This window comes from Pollachius pollachius (assembly GCF_949987615.1).
Source record: "Pollachius pollachius genome assembly, chromosome: 7".
NCBI lineage: Eukaryota > Metazoa > Chordata > Actinopteri > Gadiformes > Gadidae > Pollachius > Pollachius pollachius.
Window position 1 is genome coordinate 2271450 of NC_136940.1, and position 21006 is coordinate 2292455.

Genomic DNA, 21006 nt, shown 5'->3' on the forward strand with positions numbered 1-21006 from the left:
ATAAAACTTAATTGTGTCAAACCTGAAAACATTGTGAATTTTATACTTAAAAGTAACTTGAACCACAACAAAGATTAACCCCGTTGACACCGGCCGAAGTCAAACATTTTTAGCCTCCTTTGACTTATATCTGACGTATATTTCACAGGGATTGCATGTATTCCTACCACTTCATGTATTCCTAGCAACCATCTTTTCAGGCCCCCTTGTGGCGGCGCTGAGGAACTGTAGGCGGCTGATCGGCTCTTCCTGCCTAACAGTTCTCTGAAAGCGCAACGATTAGACTGTGAATCGCTCGGCTTTGTTCTCTTCACGGTAGTGAAAGCGCCCTGAAGGGAAATCTGCACCCTACAACATGGCAATGTTTAATAAGCTGGATATTTCATCAACTATCAAACTAAATGGTTTACCGATCCTGGTTCGACCTCATGCTCTGTTCAGAAAAAAAGACTGATCTCTTTTATTCGCTCCATTTATTTAAAGTTGTGAGTAAAGAAGTGTGCAGTATTACTCCACAGTACCACAAGTGTGCTCCATGATACAGAAAATACCTAATTCAATTTTTCGAAATCTGGCCTGTTTATCTGATTCCTTTAGTGTAGGCCCTATTGTAATACAATTAGCCAATCAAATTGAAGTAGATCACATTAAGTATTTCTATCTAAACAATCAAATACCAAAGTCAACCGCTTCTTTAATAGCCTTAAAACGATAAGAACGTTTCTTATTAAGATTGTGGCTGCACGGTCCTTCTGTTGTCCAGCAGAGGGCAGCATAGGCTAGTGATTTGTGGGTAAGGAAATACAGCGAAATTACAGTGCCGCATTAACATGTCATGGGCCGGGGCTCTAGTCAGATTTGTGCCACCCTCTCCAAGCTATCCGAATCGTAAACCCTCAAAAAGTTAAGATATAAAAGGATTCAAATATATTTGTAGGCAGACTATACCAACCCCTTAATTTTATATTTCACAATTCTACAGCCCTACAAGTTAAATGTTGAGACATTAATTTGAAGTTTTTCTACGCAAACACAAGAATGTTTCCTATTCTCATGTTGAATGGATCCAAATCTGCCCAAACTGAGACCAACGGACCAAAATAACGGGTGTAGCTGAAGAGGAATTCCCGGCTAAACTGCGTGACGCATAAATCAAACCGTGACATTCACACACACTTTATTGTAGATTGTACAACAGGGAACATAAACTGTAAACCTTCACTTTATAAATGACGAAAAAAATCAACATCTATACAAATTACATTTATGAAGCATAATATGTCTGTGGTCGTATGTATAAATACATATCCATATATTTATATAGATATATAGATATAGAAGTCCGTACCTTGAAATTCATATCCGAACAACAAAAACCAAAACACAAAACAGAGAGGATTTCGTGTTCTCCGCCAGCAGAGAATCCACGACGTCATGTTCAGAATAATTACAGATGATGTCACAGCGTGTAACGGGCAGGTCATGGAGTTTGGCGGCAGTAGTAACGCCACATGCACTATCATATCGTCCCCCTTCTGATATGTCTCAGGGTGAGTCCAAACCCACCGGAGGGTTGGGGTGGGGGACGGGCCGTAACAAGAATATTCACACACCTTTTATACAGCCACAAACTTCGGATTTATCTTTAAAATATACGTACCGCCCCCCTCGATCGAAATTTCAGTTTTTTTAATACTTTCAGAAAAGTAAAATTCTTTGATACAAAATATTTGTTTTCGTTTTCAAAAATGAAAAAACCAACAACAAAAAGAAACAAAATGGACGTTGTATACATTCCATTCTTCGCACCAAAATGAATCTTTTAAACTGCGTACTCAAAGCCCGGAAGTGCAGTCGGCGTTCGCATCCCGACAGATACAAAGGACTGGAGCCCGGACGCTCGTGTGTATAAACCCGTTTAGAATGGCGCTCCCTGCGCCAGTAATGTCTCTCTCCCTCTCTCTCTCTCTCTCTGAATGAACACAGTGTGGCACTACCGTTCTGGGTGATTGTACGCGGTCACGAGTCTTTAAATGCCTTGGTCTTGGGGTTGTGGCAGCGCGGTACCGGGCTGAGTGGATCGGGGGGCCAGGGCCTAGGTCCCGTGGCTCAGGGGGGCCCGGGTCGGGTTGCTCAGCAGGCCTCTCTGCGGCCCGGTACCGTGGCTCAGGGGGACCGGGTCGGGGGCTCAGCAGGCGGGGCTGAGCAGGGGTGTGGGCGGATCCATGGAGGACAGGCGGTACTGGATCTTGGTGTTGGTGATGGCGCCGTGCTTCTGCCGGAGGTGCAGACGCAGCTGGCTCTTGTGGCGGAAGTGCAGGTTGCATTTCTCACACTGCGGAGGAGACACGAAGGAAACACGCTGGCGGTTATTCGTCTGGCTTTTATTTTGAAAGCGAATCAAATCAGCCGCCGGGGTAACTGACACTGAGAAGCAACGTTCTCATTGAAAGTGTGCCCTGATTGCGGTGTATGTATGGTATATTGTTTGTATTTCTGAAAAATGTACTTATTGCAATTCATTTTGGACAAAAGCGTCTGCTAAATGACCTCAATGTAAAAATAAAAAAGAATTAAATAACTTAACAGTTGTAAATATAGAGAATAGACAAAAAGAACATGTGCGGTAAAACTATTATTTTTTTCAGGAAATATTGTTTAAAAGTAAAACAATGAATAGAGACAAGAGATTTTAGATAAAATGAGAAGTAAGAAAGAAAAAAAAGAAAAATAATAATCCCATGCATTTATTCGGAAAGGAAAAACGTTTATGTGTGTCTCTCTCTCAGATGGTAGGGCTTCTCCTGTGTGTGTGTGTGTGTGTGTGTGTGTGTGTCTTACATGGTAGGGCTTCTCCTGTGTGTGTGTGTGTGTCTTACATGGTAGGGCTTCTCCTGTGTGTGTGTGTGTGTGTGTGTGTGTGTGTGTGTGTGTGTCTTACATGGTAGGGCTTCTCCTGTGTGTGTGTGTGTGTGTGTGTCTTACATGGTAGGGCTTCTCCCCGGTGTGGATGCGGAGGTGGCTCTTGAGCGTCTGCAGGTGTCTGAAGCGAGTGCCACAGATCTCACAGGGGTAGGGCTTCTCCCCGGTGTGGATGAGCACGTGGGCGCGCAGGTGGGCCACCTAGGAGGCAAGGGGTGAGTCAGTGAAGGGGTGAGTCAGCCACACATCACACGGCTGCCACTGTGGTTACCGCGGTTAACGTGGAAGCGGTGGATGGAAGCCACTCGCTTTCATCCTTTCAGATCAAGTCGTGAAGATGAATGCTCTTTGTTCATCGCAGACTTTAAGCACAGGACAGTCAGTCGTAAGAATTCAGAAAAGAGATGATTCATTCCAGAAGGATCTGTGTAAAATGGTCAGGTTTATCGTTTGGTGGAGAGCAGGCAGAAGTGAGGGCAGGTGGCACAGCGAAGCTAACCTATGAACATCCGGACCTCTACACTTTCCTGTTTCGTTGCTCAAAGCTTTCTGTGGTTTTCTTCTCAAAGTGCATCTGAAGCTTAGAAGCCAACTAGTTTAAAAATAACCGAGGTAACACTTTGCCGTCGCAAATGCGGCATGTCGTCAATGCAGAAAGGTAAAATTGTTTTAATTGTAAAAATTATATATATTATTTTATGAGAGTATAAAAGAGATGAAATAACGAAATGGACGGAGTTTACATTGCACTTTTTGCAGCAAAATATTTGAAAGTGATGTTGATTCTGGTAATAAACTTGTCTTATAGTGATGGTATGTCTGGTTATAAGCTTGTTAATAGTGATGTTAAGTCTGGTTATAAGTTTGTTAATAGTGATGTTAAGTCTGGTTATAAGCTTGTTAAAGTGATGTTATGGCTGGTTTTAAGCTTGTTAATAGTGATGTTATGTCTGGTTTTAAGCTAGTTAAAAGTGATGTTATAAGCTTGTTATTAGTGTTATGTCTGGTTATAAGCGTGTTAATAGTGATGTTTTAAGCCTGTTAATAGTGATGTTATAATTGATTATAAGCGTGTTAATAGTGATGTTATAAGCGTGTTCATAGTGATGTTATGTCTGGTTCTAAGCTAGTTAATAGTGATGTTATGTCTGGTTATAAGCTAGTTAATAGTGATGTTATAAGCTTGTTAATAGTGATGTTATGTCTGTTATAAGCGTGTTAATATTGATGTTATAAGCTTGTTAATACTGATGTTATGTCTGGTTATAAGCGTGGAATAGTGATGTTATAAGCGTGTTAATAGTGATGTTATGGTTCTAAGTCTCACCTGGACGAAGCGCGCTCCGCACGTCTCACACTTGTACGGCTTCTCTCCGGAGTGGATCCGCGTGTGCGTCTTGAGGTTGGCCGGCCGGTTGAACTGAGCACCGCATATATTACACCTGTATGGCTTCTCACCTGCACGACAAACAGGAGGAACCAATGAGCCCAGACAGCCAGAGAAACAACCAATGAGCACAGGCTTTCAAAAAAATCAACCACTGAACGGAATGTCAAATCCATGGCCATAATACCAAACACTTAAAAACTCAGATGTGTATATTTTATAACAAACTCTTGAATCTACTTTATTATATTTCTACTTATCTCGTTTCATTTATTGTTCTTGCTCTGTTTCTCTTGTTAAGCCCTCACCGACGGGTCAGGGGGTCGAAGGCCAGGGGGCAAGGGGTTAAGGTCAGGGGTCGTACCTGTGTGGACGGTCTTGTGGCTGGCCAGGTTGCCCTTGTAGCGGAAGGCGGCCTGGCAGCGGTCACACTTGTAGGGCTTGTCGCTGTGCAGCTGCAGCATGTGCTGCTTCAGAGCGTCTTCCTCCGCGAAGCGCGAGTCGCACTCACTGCAGAAGAACGCCCCGTTCTCTGCGGAGCGAAGGGAACCCGCGCACGTTAGATTTAGAGACAAACACGATGGAGAACCTTTCATTGGGCCATAATGGTATATCAATTTTTTGGGGTTATAATTACTTCAGGTGAATTATTTCAATTAAGTAAATGTTATGAGTGTAACTAAATAGATACTCTTGTATAACAAAATAACTCAACAATTTTTTAAATAAAAAAAATAATGCTAGTGAAGAAAAACAAAAATACGTTGAATCAAATTGTATCTTAAAGACATTAAAAGGAAAAAAAATTAATGCCACAGAATATCTCCAAAAAAAAAAGTTTGCAGTCAGATTGGGAGATTTTGTGAAAAAAATACGAAATAATTACAGAAAAAATTAAAAGTAAAACAATTACTAACACTTAAGGGACATCGTAGAGATCCCAACCTAGGAATCCCCCCCCTCCCCCCCCCCGTCATCGCCACGGTAACCCGGTGCTCACCGCAGCTGGAGTCGGAGTACTCCGGGTGGAGCTCCCCGGCGGAGGTGGTGGTGTTGGGGCCCCCGTCAGCCGGGTGCTGGGGGGACGGGGTCCCGCAGGTGGAGCAGTTCAGGTGGCTGAGGAAGTGGGGAGGGGGCGCGTGACTGTCCCCGCCCCTCTGGGCCCTGCAGGAGGGGGAAACAAGCGCTCCCGTTCAGACGGGGATCTGGGGCGGCAGCTGGGTCCAGATGTAAAGCAGCAGACGTACACAGGATGTAGAACACACTATAGGGGGGAGGAGGAGGAGGAGAGGAGGAGGAGGAGGAGGAGGGGGGGGGGGAGGAGAGGAGAGGGGGGGGGGGAGGAGGAGGAGGAGGGGAGGGGGAGGAGGAGGAGGAGGGGAAAGGAGGAGGAGGAGGAGGAGGGGGGGAGGAGGAGGGGGGGGGAGGAGGGGAAGAAGGAGGAGGAGGAGGGGAGGAGGAGGAGGGGGGGAGGAGGAGGGGAAAGGAGGGGGGGAGAGGAGGAGGAGGAGAGGAGGGGAAGGAGGAGGAGGAGGGGAAAGGAGGAGGAGGAGGAGGGGAGAGGAGGGGGAGGAGGAGGAGGAGGGGGGGAGGAGGAGGAGGGGGGGAAGGAGGAGGGGGGAGAGGAGGAGCAGCTGGGTCCAGATGTAAAGCAGCAGACGTACACAGGATGTAGAACACACTATAGGGGGGGGGGGGGGGGAGGCTCGTATGGATCTCAGGAAGTAGAGAGCTTTGCTATTGAGAACAAGTTGAGCTCTTAGTTTTACTCTGTCTAGAGTGTGTGTGTGTGTGTGTGTGTGTGTGTGTGTGTGTGTGTGTGTGTGACCAAACTGCTGGTGCGCTCGAGTCAAGCGAACACATTGGACAAGGACCAAGATGACCACATTCATATTTCCAACAACTCAACGATAACACAACCCGAGCGAGTTCCCCTCACGGCTCCGAGCCGCTCGGCGCTCCGCTCGGCGCTCCGCTCGGCGCTCCGCTCGGCGCTCCGCTCGGCGCTCCGCTCGGCGCTCCGCTCGGCGCTCCGCTCACCTGTTGGTGATGCTGTTGAGCCGGCTGCTCTGGGGCGACAGCACCTCCCCGCTGGGCTCCCCCTTCTTCAGCCCCGCCCCCCCGGAGGGGTGCAGGGGGTGGGGGTACGGCGACGCCTCCAGCCTGGGGGGCGGGGGGGAGGAGCAGCGGCCCAGGGAGCCCCCACCCTCCTCCTCCACCTCCTCCTTGGCGCTCTGGTTCAGGACGATGAACTTGTACTTCTTCCAGTTGCGCGCCTTGGGGTCCGAGGCGGCGCCGCCCGGGGCCGGCGCCGCCCCCTGGTGGGCCAGGCCGGCCTTGCGGCTGCTGCTGGACTCTGTGGGCGAGTTGGGCTGGCAGTCGGACTTCAGCGGGCTCTGGGGGCTGCTCATCAGGCCCTTCCGGCCCGCGCCCGCCAGGCCCAGGGAGGGGTACGCGTGCACCTCCTCCTCCCGGTGCTCCCGGCCCGCCTCCTTCTCCTTCTGCTCCTTCTGCTGCTCGGCCCCCAGTCCGGGGAACCCCCTCTTGCGGGCCCCCAGGCCCACGGCGGGGCTCGGCCCGTCCCGGCCCTCCTTCCTGGGCTCCTCGTCCCGGGGCGCCTCCCGGCCGTACACGGCGCCGTGGAGGACGCCGGAGAAGCCGCCGCCGCCGCCGCCGGTCCCGCCCAGCTGGCGGCCGTACTCGGCCCCTCCTCCCCCTCGCGCCCCCGCCCCGGCCGTGGGGTCATGTGACCCGGGCGCGGGCGGCGGGAGGAGCTTGTGGTGCAGGGCGCTCTTGGAGAGGTCGGCGGCGGCGGCGAAGGCGTTCTTGGCGTCGCTGAGCTTGCAGAGCGGGAAGGGGAAGCCGGGCGCGGGGAACTGGCTGTAGAGGTGGTGGTGGGGGTGGTGGGGGTGGTGGTGGTGGTGGTAGGGCCCGCCGGGGACCCCCACCCCCCCGAACACGGTGGAGGCGTAGGGCCGGGCGTCGCGGTAGGCGCCCACGCCGCGGCCGTGCAGGGCGTCCGGGACCACGTCGTGGGGCCGGAAGGCATGGACGTCTGGTGGCAGGACTAGTGGGCTCACAAGGAACTCGTCCCGGGGCAGCTTCACCGCCGCGTCACTACGGCAACCGGGGAGGGAGGAACGCACGGTTAGAACTCAGGCCGACAACTTAAGGATTTATTATGTTTTAGATGAATAAGTTCCGGATTGAAGAAGCTTTATCGCCACGTCTGGGAATAAAAGTTCCACTGTTTGCTATGAAACTATTCACGATTAGAAAGCAATCATAAATAGGTTGTGATAGGTCAATTAAACGATAACAATCAAAAGCAAACAAAACAAAAACTCCCAACGTGGGTTAATCGGGTTCTCGAGCTCGGTTGTGACGTTGTCCCTACAGTAAGGAGACGATTTCACCATAGCACAGAAGAAGATCCTATTCCTTGCCGACTGATTTCCTCGAGGACTAAACTCCCTCAGAAGCAAACCCAGAGACATCAGGTTTCACTCAACAAGTCGGTACAGGAGTACCCACGCCACCACGGGCTGATATTCCCAGCGTTCTGTGGAATCTTCCCCCGGCTATTGCACAGATCTATACAGTGAGTGGCCAAAGCAGGAATGCCGTCTTCCTACTCCTGCCTTGACAGAGTCATGAATCACTCACCCCTCACTGATGCCTTCGCTCAAGGACTAGCTAGCCGGGGCGTTTGCAAACGCATCCTTCCCGGTCCTGAAACACACGCTCGGCTCTACGGCTGTGGCTGCGGTCACCCAAGTTTGAAACCCCGGTTCTCCGAAGCCACACTGCTATGAAGCAGACTGGGACTCCAACAGCAAACCCTCCAGGTTCGGCAGGCGACCGCTCTGTAACCACTCAAGCCGACCAGAGCCCTTCAGGTCTACGGTTCCGGCAATGAAGGTGTCGGGGGTCAGTGGGTATTACCCGGGTTCTCAGTGGGTCATACCCAGGCGTAACCGGTCGTACCCGGGTTCCCTGGTTCTCAGCGGGTCGTACCCGGGTTCTCAGCGGGTTGTACCTGGCTACCACCCTCAGCGGGTCGTACCCGGGTTCTCAGCGGGTCGTACCCGGGTTCTCAGCGGGTCGTAACCGGGTTCTCAGCGGGTCGTACCCGGGTTCTCAGCAAGTCGTACCCAGGAGAACCAAAGACCTCAGTGGGTCGTACCCGGGTTCTCAGCGGGTCGTACCCGGGTTCTCAGCGGGTCGTACCCGGGTTCTCAGCAGGTCGTACCCGGGTTCTCAGCTGGTCGTACCCAGGAGAACCAGAGACCTCAGTGGGTCGTACCCGGGTTCTCAGCGGGTCGTACCCAGGAGAACCAGAGACCTCAGTGGGTCGTACCCGGTCGTACCCGGGTGCGCGGCGGTGCCCTGGGTGTGAGCCTCACCTGGACTTGATGAAGCGGTGGCAGGTGTCAACCACGTGCTCCATCTGCAGGTAGATGGCGGTGTTCATGGTGGCCAGCAGCAGGTTGTCCCGGAGCGTGAGGCGGGACGTGTACATGAAGTCCAGCAGGATGCTGAAGCCCTCAGGGTCCACCTTGGGGTCCAGGCTGATGGCGTTCAGGTTGCCCTTGTGGGCGTCGGTGAAGATGGTGTAGAACAGCCCGCTGTGGGGAGAGGAGAGGGTCAGGTTCTGCGCCCGGCTCTGGGTTTATACACCATCGTCAAACCCACACAGTACGGGGAGAGGAAACGGGCATGGATACGAACGCAACGCTGTCAAAGTAAAAGCCCCGTACAGGACAGGCACAACCACAGAGATGGGTGGACTGTATATTTTTCATTTCATGCTATTGGTAATCTGCTGCAAAAATCTTGAAAACCACAGAAAAACTTCTGCACTGAATTGTGCCGACAAAACATGCACAATGACGAAATGCTGCACGGTGCGAACGTCTGACGTAGGACACACACACCCAATCAGACAAGAGAACGATGCCTCTACAATTCAGCCATTATCAGACGCTTGCGTCCGCACTGACTGAACTCAGACCCAACACTTCTCCAAAGTGACTCTCCTGGTCAGAGTCCGCGGGGGAACACAGAGAGGGCAGACCTTTGAGGGGCCTGGGGCGGGGAGGCCCCCCAGATGTCTAGAGAGGGTCTGGGGGCCCGGGGAGGGGGACGGGGGCACCCACCTGCAGGCCATGAGGACGGTCTTGTGTGCGCGGAACTGCTGGCGACTGACCAGAATGGTGACGTCGGTGAGGATGTCGCGGCTGCGAAGCCGGTTGAGGTTCAGCAGCACGTCGCTGGCGTGGCGGGTGAACTGGATGCAGCTGTCGGTGGCGCCGCACGCCATCCTGTCGAACTCTGCGGGCAGAACGACACCGCACAACGCCGCTGTTGTAGTTGTTGTTGTAGTGGTGGTGGTGGTAGTGGTGGTCGGTCTGGACGTTTTTCTAGAGGGCTTGTAGGGTCAACTATATCTTGATCTGGGAGTCAAGAATGCGTTGGATATATTTTTGTTTTCTTTTTTGTATTATTATTTTTCTCTGGGTGGCTTGCCGTGCTTAGCCCAGAAGGCGGCGCCATTTATTACATAAACAGCGTCTAGACGCTTTGAGGTAATAACAAGAAAACACCGCTCTCACGGTGATGACGCCTTCAGCCGCTTTCAACTGTCACTGTACTTTACCGCGTTTACAAAAGACTAACTAGGCTAAATAAATACTTTTAGTAACAACACATAGTTGAAGAGCAGGTAATAGTCTTCGTTATAATAAATGTATAGTATATTCACTTACGGGTTTTTGAGTGAATTTAATATTTTTATCCCTTATAACAATAACCACAAAATGCATTTTCTGGGTTTTAAAAGGCCTGTGAGTGACTGTAAAAAATCAGCTCAACTCTTCGCATTCTCGGGAAGTAATTGAAATCCATTATGTAAATGAAGTGTCATTATACAGCGAAAGTCAACGGCACGAGAAAGTCACAAGACTTGCATTTCACTTTCAAAACCACAACATACCCCAGCTTCTCACATTTAAACAGACTGCAACACAAGTTCGTTTTAGGTTATTTTAACAAAACAAGAACCTAACAAATAATTTAAAAACTGAACATAACTTTTATTATGACTATTATTATTATTATTATTATTATTATTATTTTTATTAGGCCTCCCAATTACACCCAATACAATAAATCCCATCATAACATCTACTATTATATAACGAAATTCCTAAAACGACAGCATGAGCCCGAAAGGCTCCATTAACATTGTGTTGATTCCACACTGAAGATGATTTATATCGGCCTGGGAAATATTAACAACTCACTGCCAAAACCTCGGGGACTCGACACGCCCGAAAATAAAGTTCCAGCTGCAGCGGCAACCGAACCCCCACCCGAACCTCCACCCTAACCCCCACCCAGCCTGCGAAGAGCCCGTGCAACGTGCACCACACTAACAATTCAAAACGCATGTTTTCAATTATTACGCCGAGAAGTCTGCAGGGGAAACAAGTAGCGTACACATATGTCGCCCACAACTCTTAACAACATGCCCGCACACACTCAACACACAACTTTACACCTCACAAACACGCCGTCGTCCTCCGAGCGCGAGGGGAACATTCCTGTACCCCTGCATCACGATATCAACTACCAACAGCGTGTTGAGTATCGCACCGTCAGCCCTTCACACCCATCACGGATAAGTGGACGTTTTGACATAACATCATCGCGGATCGACAACACTTCCCTCCCGCACGACCCCACCACAACAATAATAATCCCAATACACAGGAATGATACAACGCAACAATAACGCAACAACTGCGCTGTCCCACACTGTATCACGTCCGAACGCGGGCTCTGTAGATCAGACGCGACGAGCGCGTCTGATCTACAGAGCCCGCGTTCGGACGGGGCCACGCGTGGGGGTCCCGAGGACAGCTCAGAGTGAGACCCCCAGAACTCTCAGCCTTCTCACACATCCCGATAACCTCTCTCTCCCCCCTGTGTGTTATAGCATATTATCGCGTTGAGGCTGAGACCCGTTCACACACACACAGCGCTGTACGTTTTAAAATGCATGTCATTCAGCACGGGTCTGTAGTCGCTACTCTGCCCCGCTGTCAAGACCCACACACACACCGCCGCTCACAGTCTCCCATCGCCCCCTTGCTGCTCTCTCCCCCTGGTGAGTGGCTGTTTGTGTGGTGGCACACACACACACATCACAAACACGCACACACGTACACACACACACGCCACGTTATTGCAGGACAACCGCGTCTGTAAATGTCTAAAATAAAAACACAACATTTATATCCGAGAGCGAGGAGAAAGCGGGTTAAGACTGGAAAATGGCAAAATTGTAAATGTCACCTGGAGAAAAAAAAAAGAAATTTAAAGTCACCTGGTAGCGCTTTCCTAGAAACTTCTTGCATCACCACTTCTAAGAAGCCCAGTTCTAAGAATCAGAGCAGCTCAATTCTCGGAATTTGAGCCCGGGACCGTACCAACTTGTCCAAGGCAGGGGGGGGGAGAGACAGTTTTTCCACCACCGCAAATGACACGACCGCTGCGTCGCGTCGGTGTTTGTTTATATACCAGCCGCGTGTGGCTGGGTGACGGCGATGGTGTGGATGACACGACCGAGTTTGAGTTGTGTCAGTTTAGTTTTGACACTGTTATCGGCGAAATAGTTACAGCGCACCCCTACGTTTGGTAGAGTCCAGGCGACGGCGCAGGCTTGCTACTTACACAAGTCCCTCAAAGTGGGCGTCGCTTGGGGCCCAGGGTCCGGGCGTACGGTGGGCGCGGCCTCGCAACGCTACAGCCAATCGGCGGTTGGTTGGGGGACGGAGATAAGCACCGCCTACCGTGTCAATACGGAGACGTGGTTGGTCAGTACGTTCGGACCCTGGGACCGAACAACCCCGTCCCTTTAAAGCCCATCCCTCCAGAATTCTCAGAACCGATTCATATTCCGTGACATAAACACGGTGTCCGTCAGGGCTCTCCTCCCCGTCCAAACGCACCGAGGCAGACACCATAACATCGTTACACCTCACCACATGTTCATAGTCGGGATCTCCTCCGCGTCGGAGCACTCTCACTTATTCTAATAGCTTTTATTTTTCTACAGATATTTGAATGTTGTAGAATAGATTGCAGGTAGACATTTGGACTATTTCACCCGGGCCTCGTCACGGACTTATTGTAAGAGAAGATCATTCATGTTTTCTTCATTTTATGGGTCAAACAGGACTACTGATTTCCGTTTAGTTGATTTGGCCTGCTGGCCTGCAGTGTGTGTAGACTTATTGTGTCTCATCCTCCCCTATCGCGTTGGGTTCTGGATGTTTTATTTCTGACTATTTCATGTAATGACAACGTCCTCTGCAGTTTTAAATAATAAGTAATACTATGTTACAAAGTAACATTAGTATTAACATGCTCTAAAGCAAAGAATGCGTTTACTATGAACCAGTTCGAAGTGTGGAATACCAATAACAACTTTATTACATACTTTTCTTGAACATAGCGGCTGTATTACGTGATGGGACGTTTAGGGCTGATTGTTTTCGTATGCATCATATTTCCTCGACAAACAGAACTGTTGATTTTGACTTCCCTTAAATCTAACTTTACAATCTAATTTGCTGTTGTGTACTTAGTATTACTACTATTATTAGTGGATATTATTAATGACTGTACAGTTGACAAAGTGTTAATTTCGAACCTGAATTTCCCTCCTGGGATTAATAAAGTTGTATGGTTTATATATAAAATGTATCTTATATATTTTTTGTTTTTGTGCATCTATCTATGTAAGCAGGACCTCTTGTCATCCAACAGGAAATTATTGTTTTTATTCTTTATTATAGCTTAATGTTTTAAACGATAGGCTACCACATAATATGATCTGATTTGATGTGTGTAGGCCTGCATCTGATTGCAGAACAGAAGTTACAAAGAGATGGAGTGGACAGTGTTTTTTATCTGCGAATGAGACCTCTAGATTCTAGACTTGTATTTGAGAAACCTCTATTGTAACCTTATAATAGGAACAGATATGTAGTTATACAGATATATATATCGCCCCCCTAGTAATCAGTTCCTATTTACACAGCAAGGATATTACCGCTAGTTTCACAAATGCTCTTCTTCACAGTGACCTCAAACCAAAGAAAAGCCCTGACCTTAAAAATACACAACACGTGTTTGGTACAAATGCCTGCTCCCCGTTCAGTGATATGGATCTGGAATACATTGAATCCATTCCAAATATTCATGCCAACTTGCCCTCGCAAAAAGTGATGACCTTTTAATGTTTAAAGATGAATTGCCGTAATGTAAAAGGATGTAGTAAAATGAAATGTGAGTTGAGATCTATCTAGTTTCACGCTGATGTATTTTACACACTTAATATATGAAATGTCATTCAATATGTGCATACTCTAGATCTCCACCTAATAGACTGTTTACGCTTCATTGTATATTGATATGTTTATAACATAATAATGCCATACAGGCCTTTCAACAGAAAGACAGACGGAAACACACACAAACACCAGACACACGAACATCACACCAAAAACAACCCCCCCAACACACACACACACACACACACACACACACACACACACACGCACACAAACACCACACACACGAACATCACACCAAAAACAACTCCCCCAACACACACACACACACACACACACACACACACACACACACACACACATATCCCCCTCCAACACACACACACACACACACACACACACACACCCACACACACACACACACACACACACACCACTTCCTCCGATGGCTCCTCTATTTCCCCTCATAGCTCAGTGCTATGGGTGTGTGGGTGCATGTGCAAACGTGCGCACCGACGTTTGTTCCGGCGATGATGAACAGGATGGGGACAGACGTATAAAATACCTGGTCTATTTTTACACATGGCTCTAGATTTCTCAGAACTTTATTGAAGTGGTAATTTGACGGTTGATCGTTTATGAACTGTTATGTCTCGTTAGGCTTGGGTTTCTTTTGCTGTAATGATTCGGTGACTGATATCAAACACAGACTTGAATGACATACAGCTGAATAATAATCATACAAAGTTTGCTGAATGTATAAAGGCGATGAGACCTAACCATCCATAAAGAACTTGCTTTTCTCCCTTCCTCACTTTTATTTTTAGTTTTACTCTTGCAACAAAAAAACTTTTTTATTTAATACTACATCCTTTCCACTTAAACGCCCGCACCGGAAGTCTCCTCCAACACAAGGTGTGAACCACCCGGCGGGTAATCGGGTCCCAGAACGCCACCGCTTTACCGGCGACCTCCGAGTCAGCAGCCCCTAAAAACACGAGGCTCCCCAAAAACAAAGCGCGGAGTCAACTCTAAATCCCAGCCACTCGGGGGTTGGTGATGCATAATGCACGCCGCCGTAGTTTGGAACACGATTCGTAATTTACCGCGACCCCCCGCCGAGCCCCGCCACGGAGCGCGCGGGTAATTACCGCGAACCCTTGGCAAAGTTTGTGTGCAACCGATTCTTAGCAGGGAAATAAAATGACCCACTTACAAAAGGGAGAGAGAGAGAGAGAGAGAGAGAGAGAGAGAGAGAGAGAGAGAGAGAGAGGAGAGAGAGAGAGAGAGAGAGAGGGGGGGGGGGGGGCGCGTACACGAATGACACAATGTAATAGAGAGACACGCAGAGTATAGACATCTATATATTATATTCGACGGATATTACCTATATTATTTATGTCCTATGGGACTACTATACGTTGAAAATATATATATTCTTTGTTGAACTAAACGTCACGAATCATGGTTTAGGTTGAAGCCATTCTGTAGCATGTAACGTGGAGTTAAAGTGGAGGTTAAGTGACATGTTGGCAGCCTGTCTGCAGCTGGTATGAACCACGATCCCTCGCCTCACGAGCCCGCTCTGTGCTGCCGCGTGCAGCCTCTGTGGAGCGCGCCCCAACCGCTGCGTGCACGCCACGGCAGGTCATTGGTGTGCCTGATGCCCACTGACAAAAGCCCTGGGCCCGGACGTTGCCTCACTCTCTCCTCCTTTTCTATAAACTGCACACTTTTGTCTCTCTTTTTTTTCACAGCACCAAATTTCTGCCAACTTCAGCGTTCATTGTCAGCAAAGATGTGAGTGCGTGGAGTTGTGCTCGGAGAGGTCTGATGCAAGCGGCTGAAACACCAAACAGATAGCGCTGTTAGGGCTGCTTTTAGACCCCTTCTCCACACACTCTTTCTACTCCTTCGCTCTGCGTTAACCCGTTCTCCGTCGCTCCTCTGCTGCTGTAAGCCAGCCTATCGATTACATGGCTACAATATCTGAGCATATTCGAACCGTAATCAATACAGCTCACTGTATTGATCAGAATAGGGTGCTGAACCACTATTCTGGGTTTCTTTTTTATTTTATATTTTTGTCTTTTATTTGCAAAAAAACCCCATTACAATTGTGTAAAGTGTATACATTTTAATATCCGTTAAATGCACGTTTTCTGGTATTTCTGACGGCCAGAACCGTTGTTCTCGGCCCCTGCTTCTCACAATTCAACCGTGAGGGTATAAGGATAGGTTTCCTATTTTATTACCGTTATGAAGGCTGCATTGTCTGCAACAATCATTCCTCCAATGTAATGCCTTCCCTGGCTCTCTTCTCTATATAACTCTTTATCAAGTGTTATACTTACTTCTAACTTTATCTACACATATGCAAGGTATTTACACACTATTATCATGATTAATAAGTGTGTGTGTGTGTGCGTGTGTGCGCGCGCACGCGTGTGTGTTTGCGTATGTGTGCGTGTGCGCGCGCTTGCGTGTGAGTGTGTGTTTGTTTGTGTGTGCGTGTGTGTGTGATTTAGATATGTTATGAGATCGTTTTCGGGTTTTACGGGTCGAGGTTCTGGTTCAGAGAGGAGACCGACCCTGAAGTTCTGGTTCTTGTTCCTCAGAGAGGAGACCGACCCTGAAGTTCTGGTTCTGGTTCAGAGAGGAGACCGACCCTGAAGTTCTGGTTCTTGTTCCTCAGAGAGGAGACCGACCCTGAAGTTCTTGTTCTGGTTCCTCAGAGAGGAGACCGACCCGAGGTTCCCAAGGCCGGAGGAATTCGGCGCGAAGAGTCCAACTGCTGGAATGTTCCATTCCTTCCCCAAACATCTCCCCGCCGTTCTGCCATCTGCTGGATCAAGGCTCGGTTGCTTTAATAAACACACGGACGGCTCGTTCTGATGCCGGGACGGTGACTTATTTACCGATCCACACACACAAGCTGCTGCGATGTTTACACATGTCCGTTAAGACGCGGAGTATGAAACCGATTCCCGGGTTAAGTGTCGGGTTATGTGATTCAGGAGAATGTTGCTCAGAATCTCAGGTGGGGAGAGGGTAATATGTCTCTTAGCTAGGCATGATGAGTCAATATTCCACAAGGGAAGGCAATTCAGACCGCAAACAAGAAGGTCATATTTCTTCGCTGGTCTATCGCATAGATCAACAGATGAATGACGTTAAACTGAGGTGAGATGTTACACACCCGTCTGTTGTGATACGTTTTTAAAATGTGCAAACGGCGACACTTTTACCCACGCTGGCTAGCGCGCAAATCTCTCTCTCCCACCGCTGTCTGTCTCTCTCTCACCCCCCCTTCCCCCTCTGTCCGTCTCCCTTTCTCTCTCTCCCTCCCCTCTGTCTCTCTTTCTTTCTCTCTCTTTCTCCCCCCCCCCCCCCCCCCCCCCCCACACACACACACACGCGCGCGCGCGCGCGCACCGGGTTCCCCGGCTCTGTTCTAATGAAATCATTTTTTTTTGCAACTTCCGACCGCTGTCTGTTCACGAGAAAGACGAGCGGAGCCCACGCGTGGTAACCTGGGTACCGTCTTCCCCAAATCTCCCCTCCCTCGTCATCGTGGCGTTCTTTTAAAACCGCAGTCATCAAATAAAAACGGACTTTATGTCTGTTTTATGTCATAGGAGCAATATATGTAAAGGAGTTCTGCTTGGATCATCTATAAATCTGTTCAATAAACCAGCTGATCTGCTCTGTGAGCCGCTCGGCCTTTCGTGGGAAGCGAGTCTACCACGTCATCGCAACGCGCTTATAAAAAAAGCGTCCTTATCCGTCCCTGAGAAGTGGAGTCACATGGTGATCGTTGCTTTCATTTAAAGTACAATATTAGCAATATTGTTATGTTCCAACATTTGATTTTTTTCAAATTATAGTTGTATTTGTATTAGTTAGTAGAAGTGGAGGTAGTAGTTTAATAGTAGCCTAGTTGTAGTAGTATAAAGTAGTGTTAGTGGTAGTAGTAGTAGCCTAAATATATTAGTACGAGTAGTAGCAGTATAAGTTCTAGTATTATTAGTAGTAGCAGTAGCTGGAGCAGTAGCAATAGCAGTATTTAGTAGCAGTATTAGTATTATTGATGGTACACATTAGAGGCGTTCCAGAAAACAGTTTGACTTTTTCTGTTTTGTGTTTTGTTTTCCATTCCGTCTTGAAATAAACCGTCAAAGCCGTTACTCTCCTTTCTCTTTCTCGATTTTTTCTTTCTCTCTTCCTCTTTTTTTTTCTTTCTTTCTTACACCTATCTTTGTCTCGTGACGCAGGACATGGTAACGTTATGACGAGCGTCTGAAAGGCAGCCACCTAAGGTCATGTTTTCCTGCCCGCTAAAGCAAGGTCTGAACGGCAGCCTATTGATTAATCCTAACACGACCAAAGATTATTCCGTTCAATGCCACTGATTTACCACATTATTCTCAAGCACAAGTTATGCACTCACAGACAGAGCACGGCATTTCTCCTCATTCAGAACATCTCCAAAAGTACAAACCTTTTTTGAAAACACCTTGATTGACATTATGGATATAATGATTTAGAAAGTCCTCATTATGTGTGAAGAATTCATTTCGGTAACTTTGTCACCTGATCACGGCTTTTAGGGCAGGAACTTCCTGCGCTCTGCGTTCAGAAAAATACTCTAAACTCGAAGGATCCGGAATCAGACCTAAGCTGAAAGAGGTAACCTTGGTAACGATGAAAAGCCGGAACATTCCGGATTCCAGGTCGTCATTCACCTCCAGTCGAGTGTGGCCTGCTGCCTCCTACAGACCTCCAGAGGCGTACCCCTAAAGTACCCCTACGCCTATGGAGAGTACAGCCGGCAGAGTGTACCCTCCATAGGAGCTGTGGAGGTCTGGGGCAGCATGGATGGGGCAGCGGGCCACACAGTACTTGAGGTGAATGAGTTGACATTCACCTCCGAAACTTGTGTTTGAGAATAATGTGGTAAATCAGTGGCGTTGAACGAAAATCAAAAAGTTTTGGTTTAAGATTTTTCTTTCCTCGCCAACGGATATTCTCATGAAGGATTTTACTGGTATGATAGTATTTCAAAAGATTAACAGTGATTTAACCATAAACGTAACCCTAACCACTAACCATTTAATAAACCCTAACCCCGAACCTAGCCATTAACTTAACCCTCGCATCTAACCTTAACATAAACTTAACCGTTACCCCTAGCCTAACCATAAACTTAACCCTAACCCCGAACTTAACCATAAACGTAACACTAATCACTAACCTAACCATAACCTTCACCTCCAGTTCTTTGTTACCCCATGCTCTCGGTTACTGCCCGGTCTGAAGTGTTGTTTTCTTGCTGGTGAATTTTAGGCCAACCCTGTATTTTTGCCTGCGAAAAAGTCATCGGAGTACAGAGTCTGAGTGTCTCAGAGTCTCAAAATGATTTTATCATCGTCTGAGAATTCAGGCGGCAATCAAACAGTTTGAAAAACCATGAATAATTTAACCGAGCAATGAATAATTAATCGAACATCGTTATATTCAAATGCTGAGCAAATTCTCTGGATTGGTATTCTATAGCCGTAGCATGACAAAGACTTACCCTATATTTTTATTATTTTTTATCTTGTCATACTTCATGTACACACTGTATCCACAATATGTCGTACTTGTTGTGTCTTAAACATTGTGTCATTTTCATGCATACCAAAACAATTGTTCCCCTTGAGAAAATGATAGGAAGGTGCTGAATTTTAAACGCGAAGCAATCAATTTATGGAAGGAAGCCTCACCTTTTTTCATGTAGAAAGAATGCGGCATGCTGGGATTTGTAGTCCAAACCAGCAATGCTGTAGAAGTTCTGAACTCACAAGTTGACGGGGGAAGCCAACCTTCTTAGAGAGTGTGTGAAGTCTCTTTGATGGCGGTTGTAGACCCCTGCAGAGATCAGCAGCTACAAGGTCCAGAAATGTTTTCTACTACCACAGTTTTTCAGAATCAGAAGCGATATGCGTCAGACAGCAGCATAGACGGTGCTGAGATGTTCTGAGTGGCGTGAGAAGCTTCTGGGCCTTGGATTCTTCTCCGGAGTCTTCTTCTGAGGAGCGTGAGGAACTGGAGGTGGAAGGTCTTCTGAGAACCCCTGTCAGATGCAGTCTGGTGGGACGAGAGTTTTGGATGTTCCTGATCGTCGGGGCGTCAGGTGCACCAGGAAACAGGAACTGCTGGCGCTGGAATCTGATTGGCCGACTGATGACAAGCGATCATGGATCAAAGCTCTCGGAGTCCTCTCTACTTTCCACGAATCCCGCCCCCAAAAAATGGTTTAAAAATCAAAAATCAACAATAAAGACCTCTAATCCCTATAAAATACACACAAGCCAAAAGGCCTCTGCAGTCCCATGCAGGGGGATCCAGGAGGGGACACTGGGGGTCTTCTGGTCCTGGGGCGGCTCAGAAGGTCTCGCCCATCTGCCCGCTGAAAGACCCTGGGGCACCGGCAATGTGACACATTGTTTTATCTACAGAGCCCTTTATACAACAAAACGTCTCAGTGTCCGAGCGCATTAATCTACCTAAGCTGCTCCCAATCCAGCCAGATACTGCTCTTTATAGCTCTGATAGGGTTGAGGGGGGTGACCGCGGCTGTGATGTCACACCAGCTGTTACTGGAACCTGCCCCTGGCCAATGGGAAGGCCAGGAATCTGCTTGTTTGGGACAGAATTGGGAACTTAAATCCTTACACAAGAAAGGAGAAGTTGTTTTTTTTTTTCTTCGTTTTTTAATCGGGGCTGTTTGACCTATCTGGCTCGGCGTGCTTTTGCTTTTGTGCGCCCATGAATGTTTGCGGCCTTCCGACATATTATTTCGTGCGCTCCTGTAATCAAACCATTCCCTCTCTAATGCCATCGAAAAAGGATTTCCGTGGAACTTCCATGCGACCTCCGCGTTTTCCAATTCCCGAATCCTTAATGAAAAAAACAAAGAGATATATCGGATAATTATTTAGGAGAAGGAATCCTCACGGTGGTCCCTCCGCGGCCCTCCTGTACGGGCGGGGTCGTAGCATCCGGTGGCTGCCCCCCCTACCCCCCTAGGTGAGTGGGGGGCGGGGGGGCAGATGCTGGATGCTACGTCTCTAATTACCCGGGGATCCACGTCGCGGTTAGCCGCCGGGAGCGTTTGAGCTCAGCAGCCGTCTCCCCCCGGGCGCTAACCCTCCAGCGCCGTTTGATGCTAACGCTGCTGAGCGGTTGAGCTGGGCGGCGCGGCGCCGCCGAGCGCTAGCAGCTAGCTGTCGGCGTGATGGTCATGCACACTGTCGTCGCTACAAAACACACATTAAAGACATGAATATG

At 48.4% G+C, this 21006-nt stretch overlaps 1 protein-coding gene across 3 annotated transcripts; it reads right to left on the reverse strand.

Annotated features, from left to right (window-relative positions):
- Positions 1-1195: 1195 nt before the first annotated feature.
- Positions 1196-19574, reverse strand: bcl6aa (BCL6A transcription repressor a). Of its 3 annotated transcripts, none has more exons than XM_079740296.1 (9): positions 19440-19574; positions 9469-9643; positions 8716-8937; positions 6350-7426; positions 5310-5473; positions 4674-4841; positions 4250-4380; positions 2986-3123; positions 1196-2335 (listed from the first exon to the last, which is right to left on the reverse strand). In XM_079740296.1, the coding sequence occupies exons 1-9, from the start codon at positions 19465-19467 to the stop codon at positions 2189-2191; spliced, it is 2250 nt and encodes a 749-aa protein (XP_079596422.1). In that variant the 5' UTR covers positions 19468-19574; the 3' UTR covers positions 1196-2188. The 3 variants fall into 3 exon arrangements, with proteins under 3 accessions (XP_079596422.1, XP_079596421.1, XP_079596423.1); XM_079740295.1 differs by lacking the exon at positions 19440-19574 and adding an exon at positions 11700-11780; XM_079740297.1 differs by lacking the exon at positions 19440-19574 and adding an exon at positions 11435-11446.
- Between the last annotated feature and the right edge of the window lie 1432 nt (positions 19575-21006).

Coding starts and splice junctions, on each gene's coding strand:
- bcl6aa (XM_079740295.1), bottom strand. CDS start 11,730: ATGCAAGAAGTTTCTAGGAAAGCGCTACCAG. Junction 4,842..5,309: donor GTACTCCGACTCCAGCTGCG/GTGAGCACCGGG, acceptor TTCGCTCCGCAG/AGAACGGGGCGTTCTTCTGC. Junction 3,124..4,249: donor GCGGAGCGCGCTTCGTCCAG/GTGAGACTTAGA, acceptor CTTGCCTCCTAG/GTGGCCCACCTGCGCGCCCA.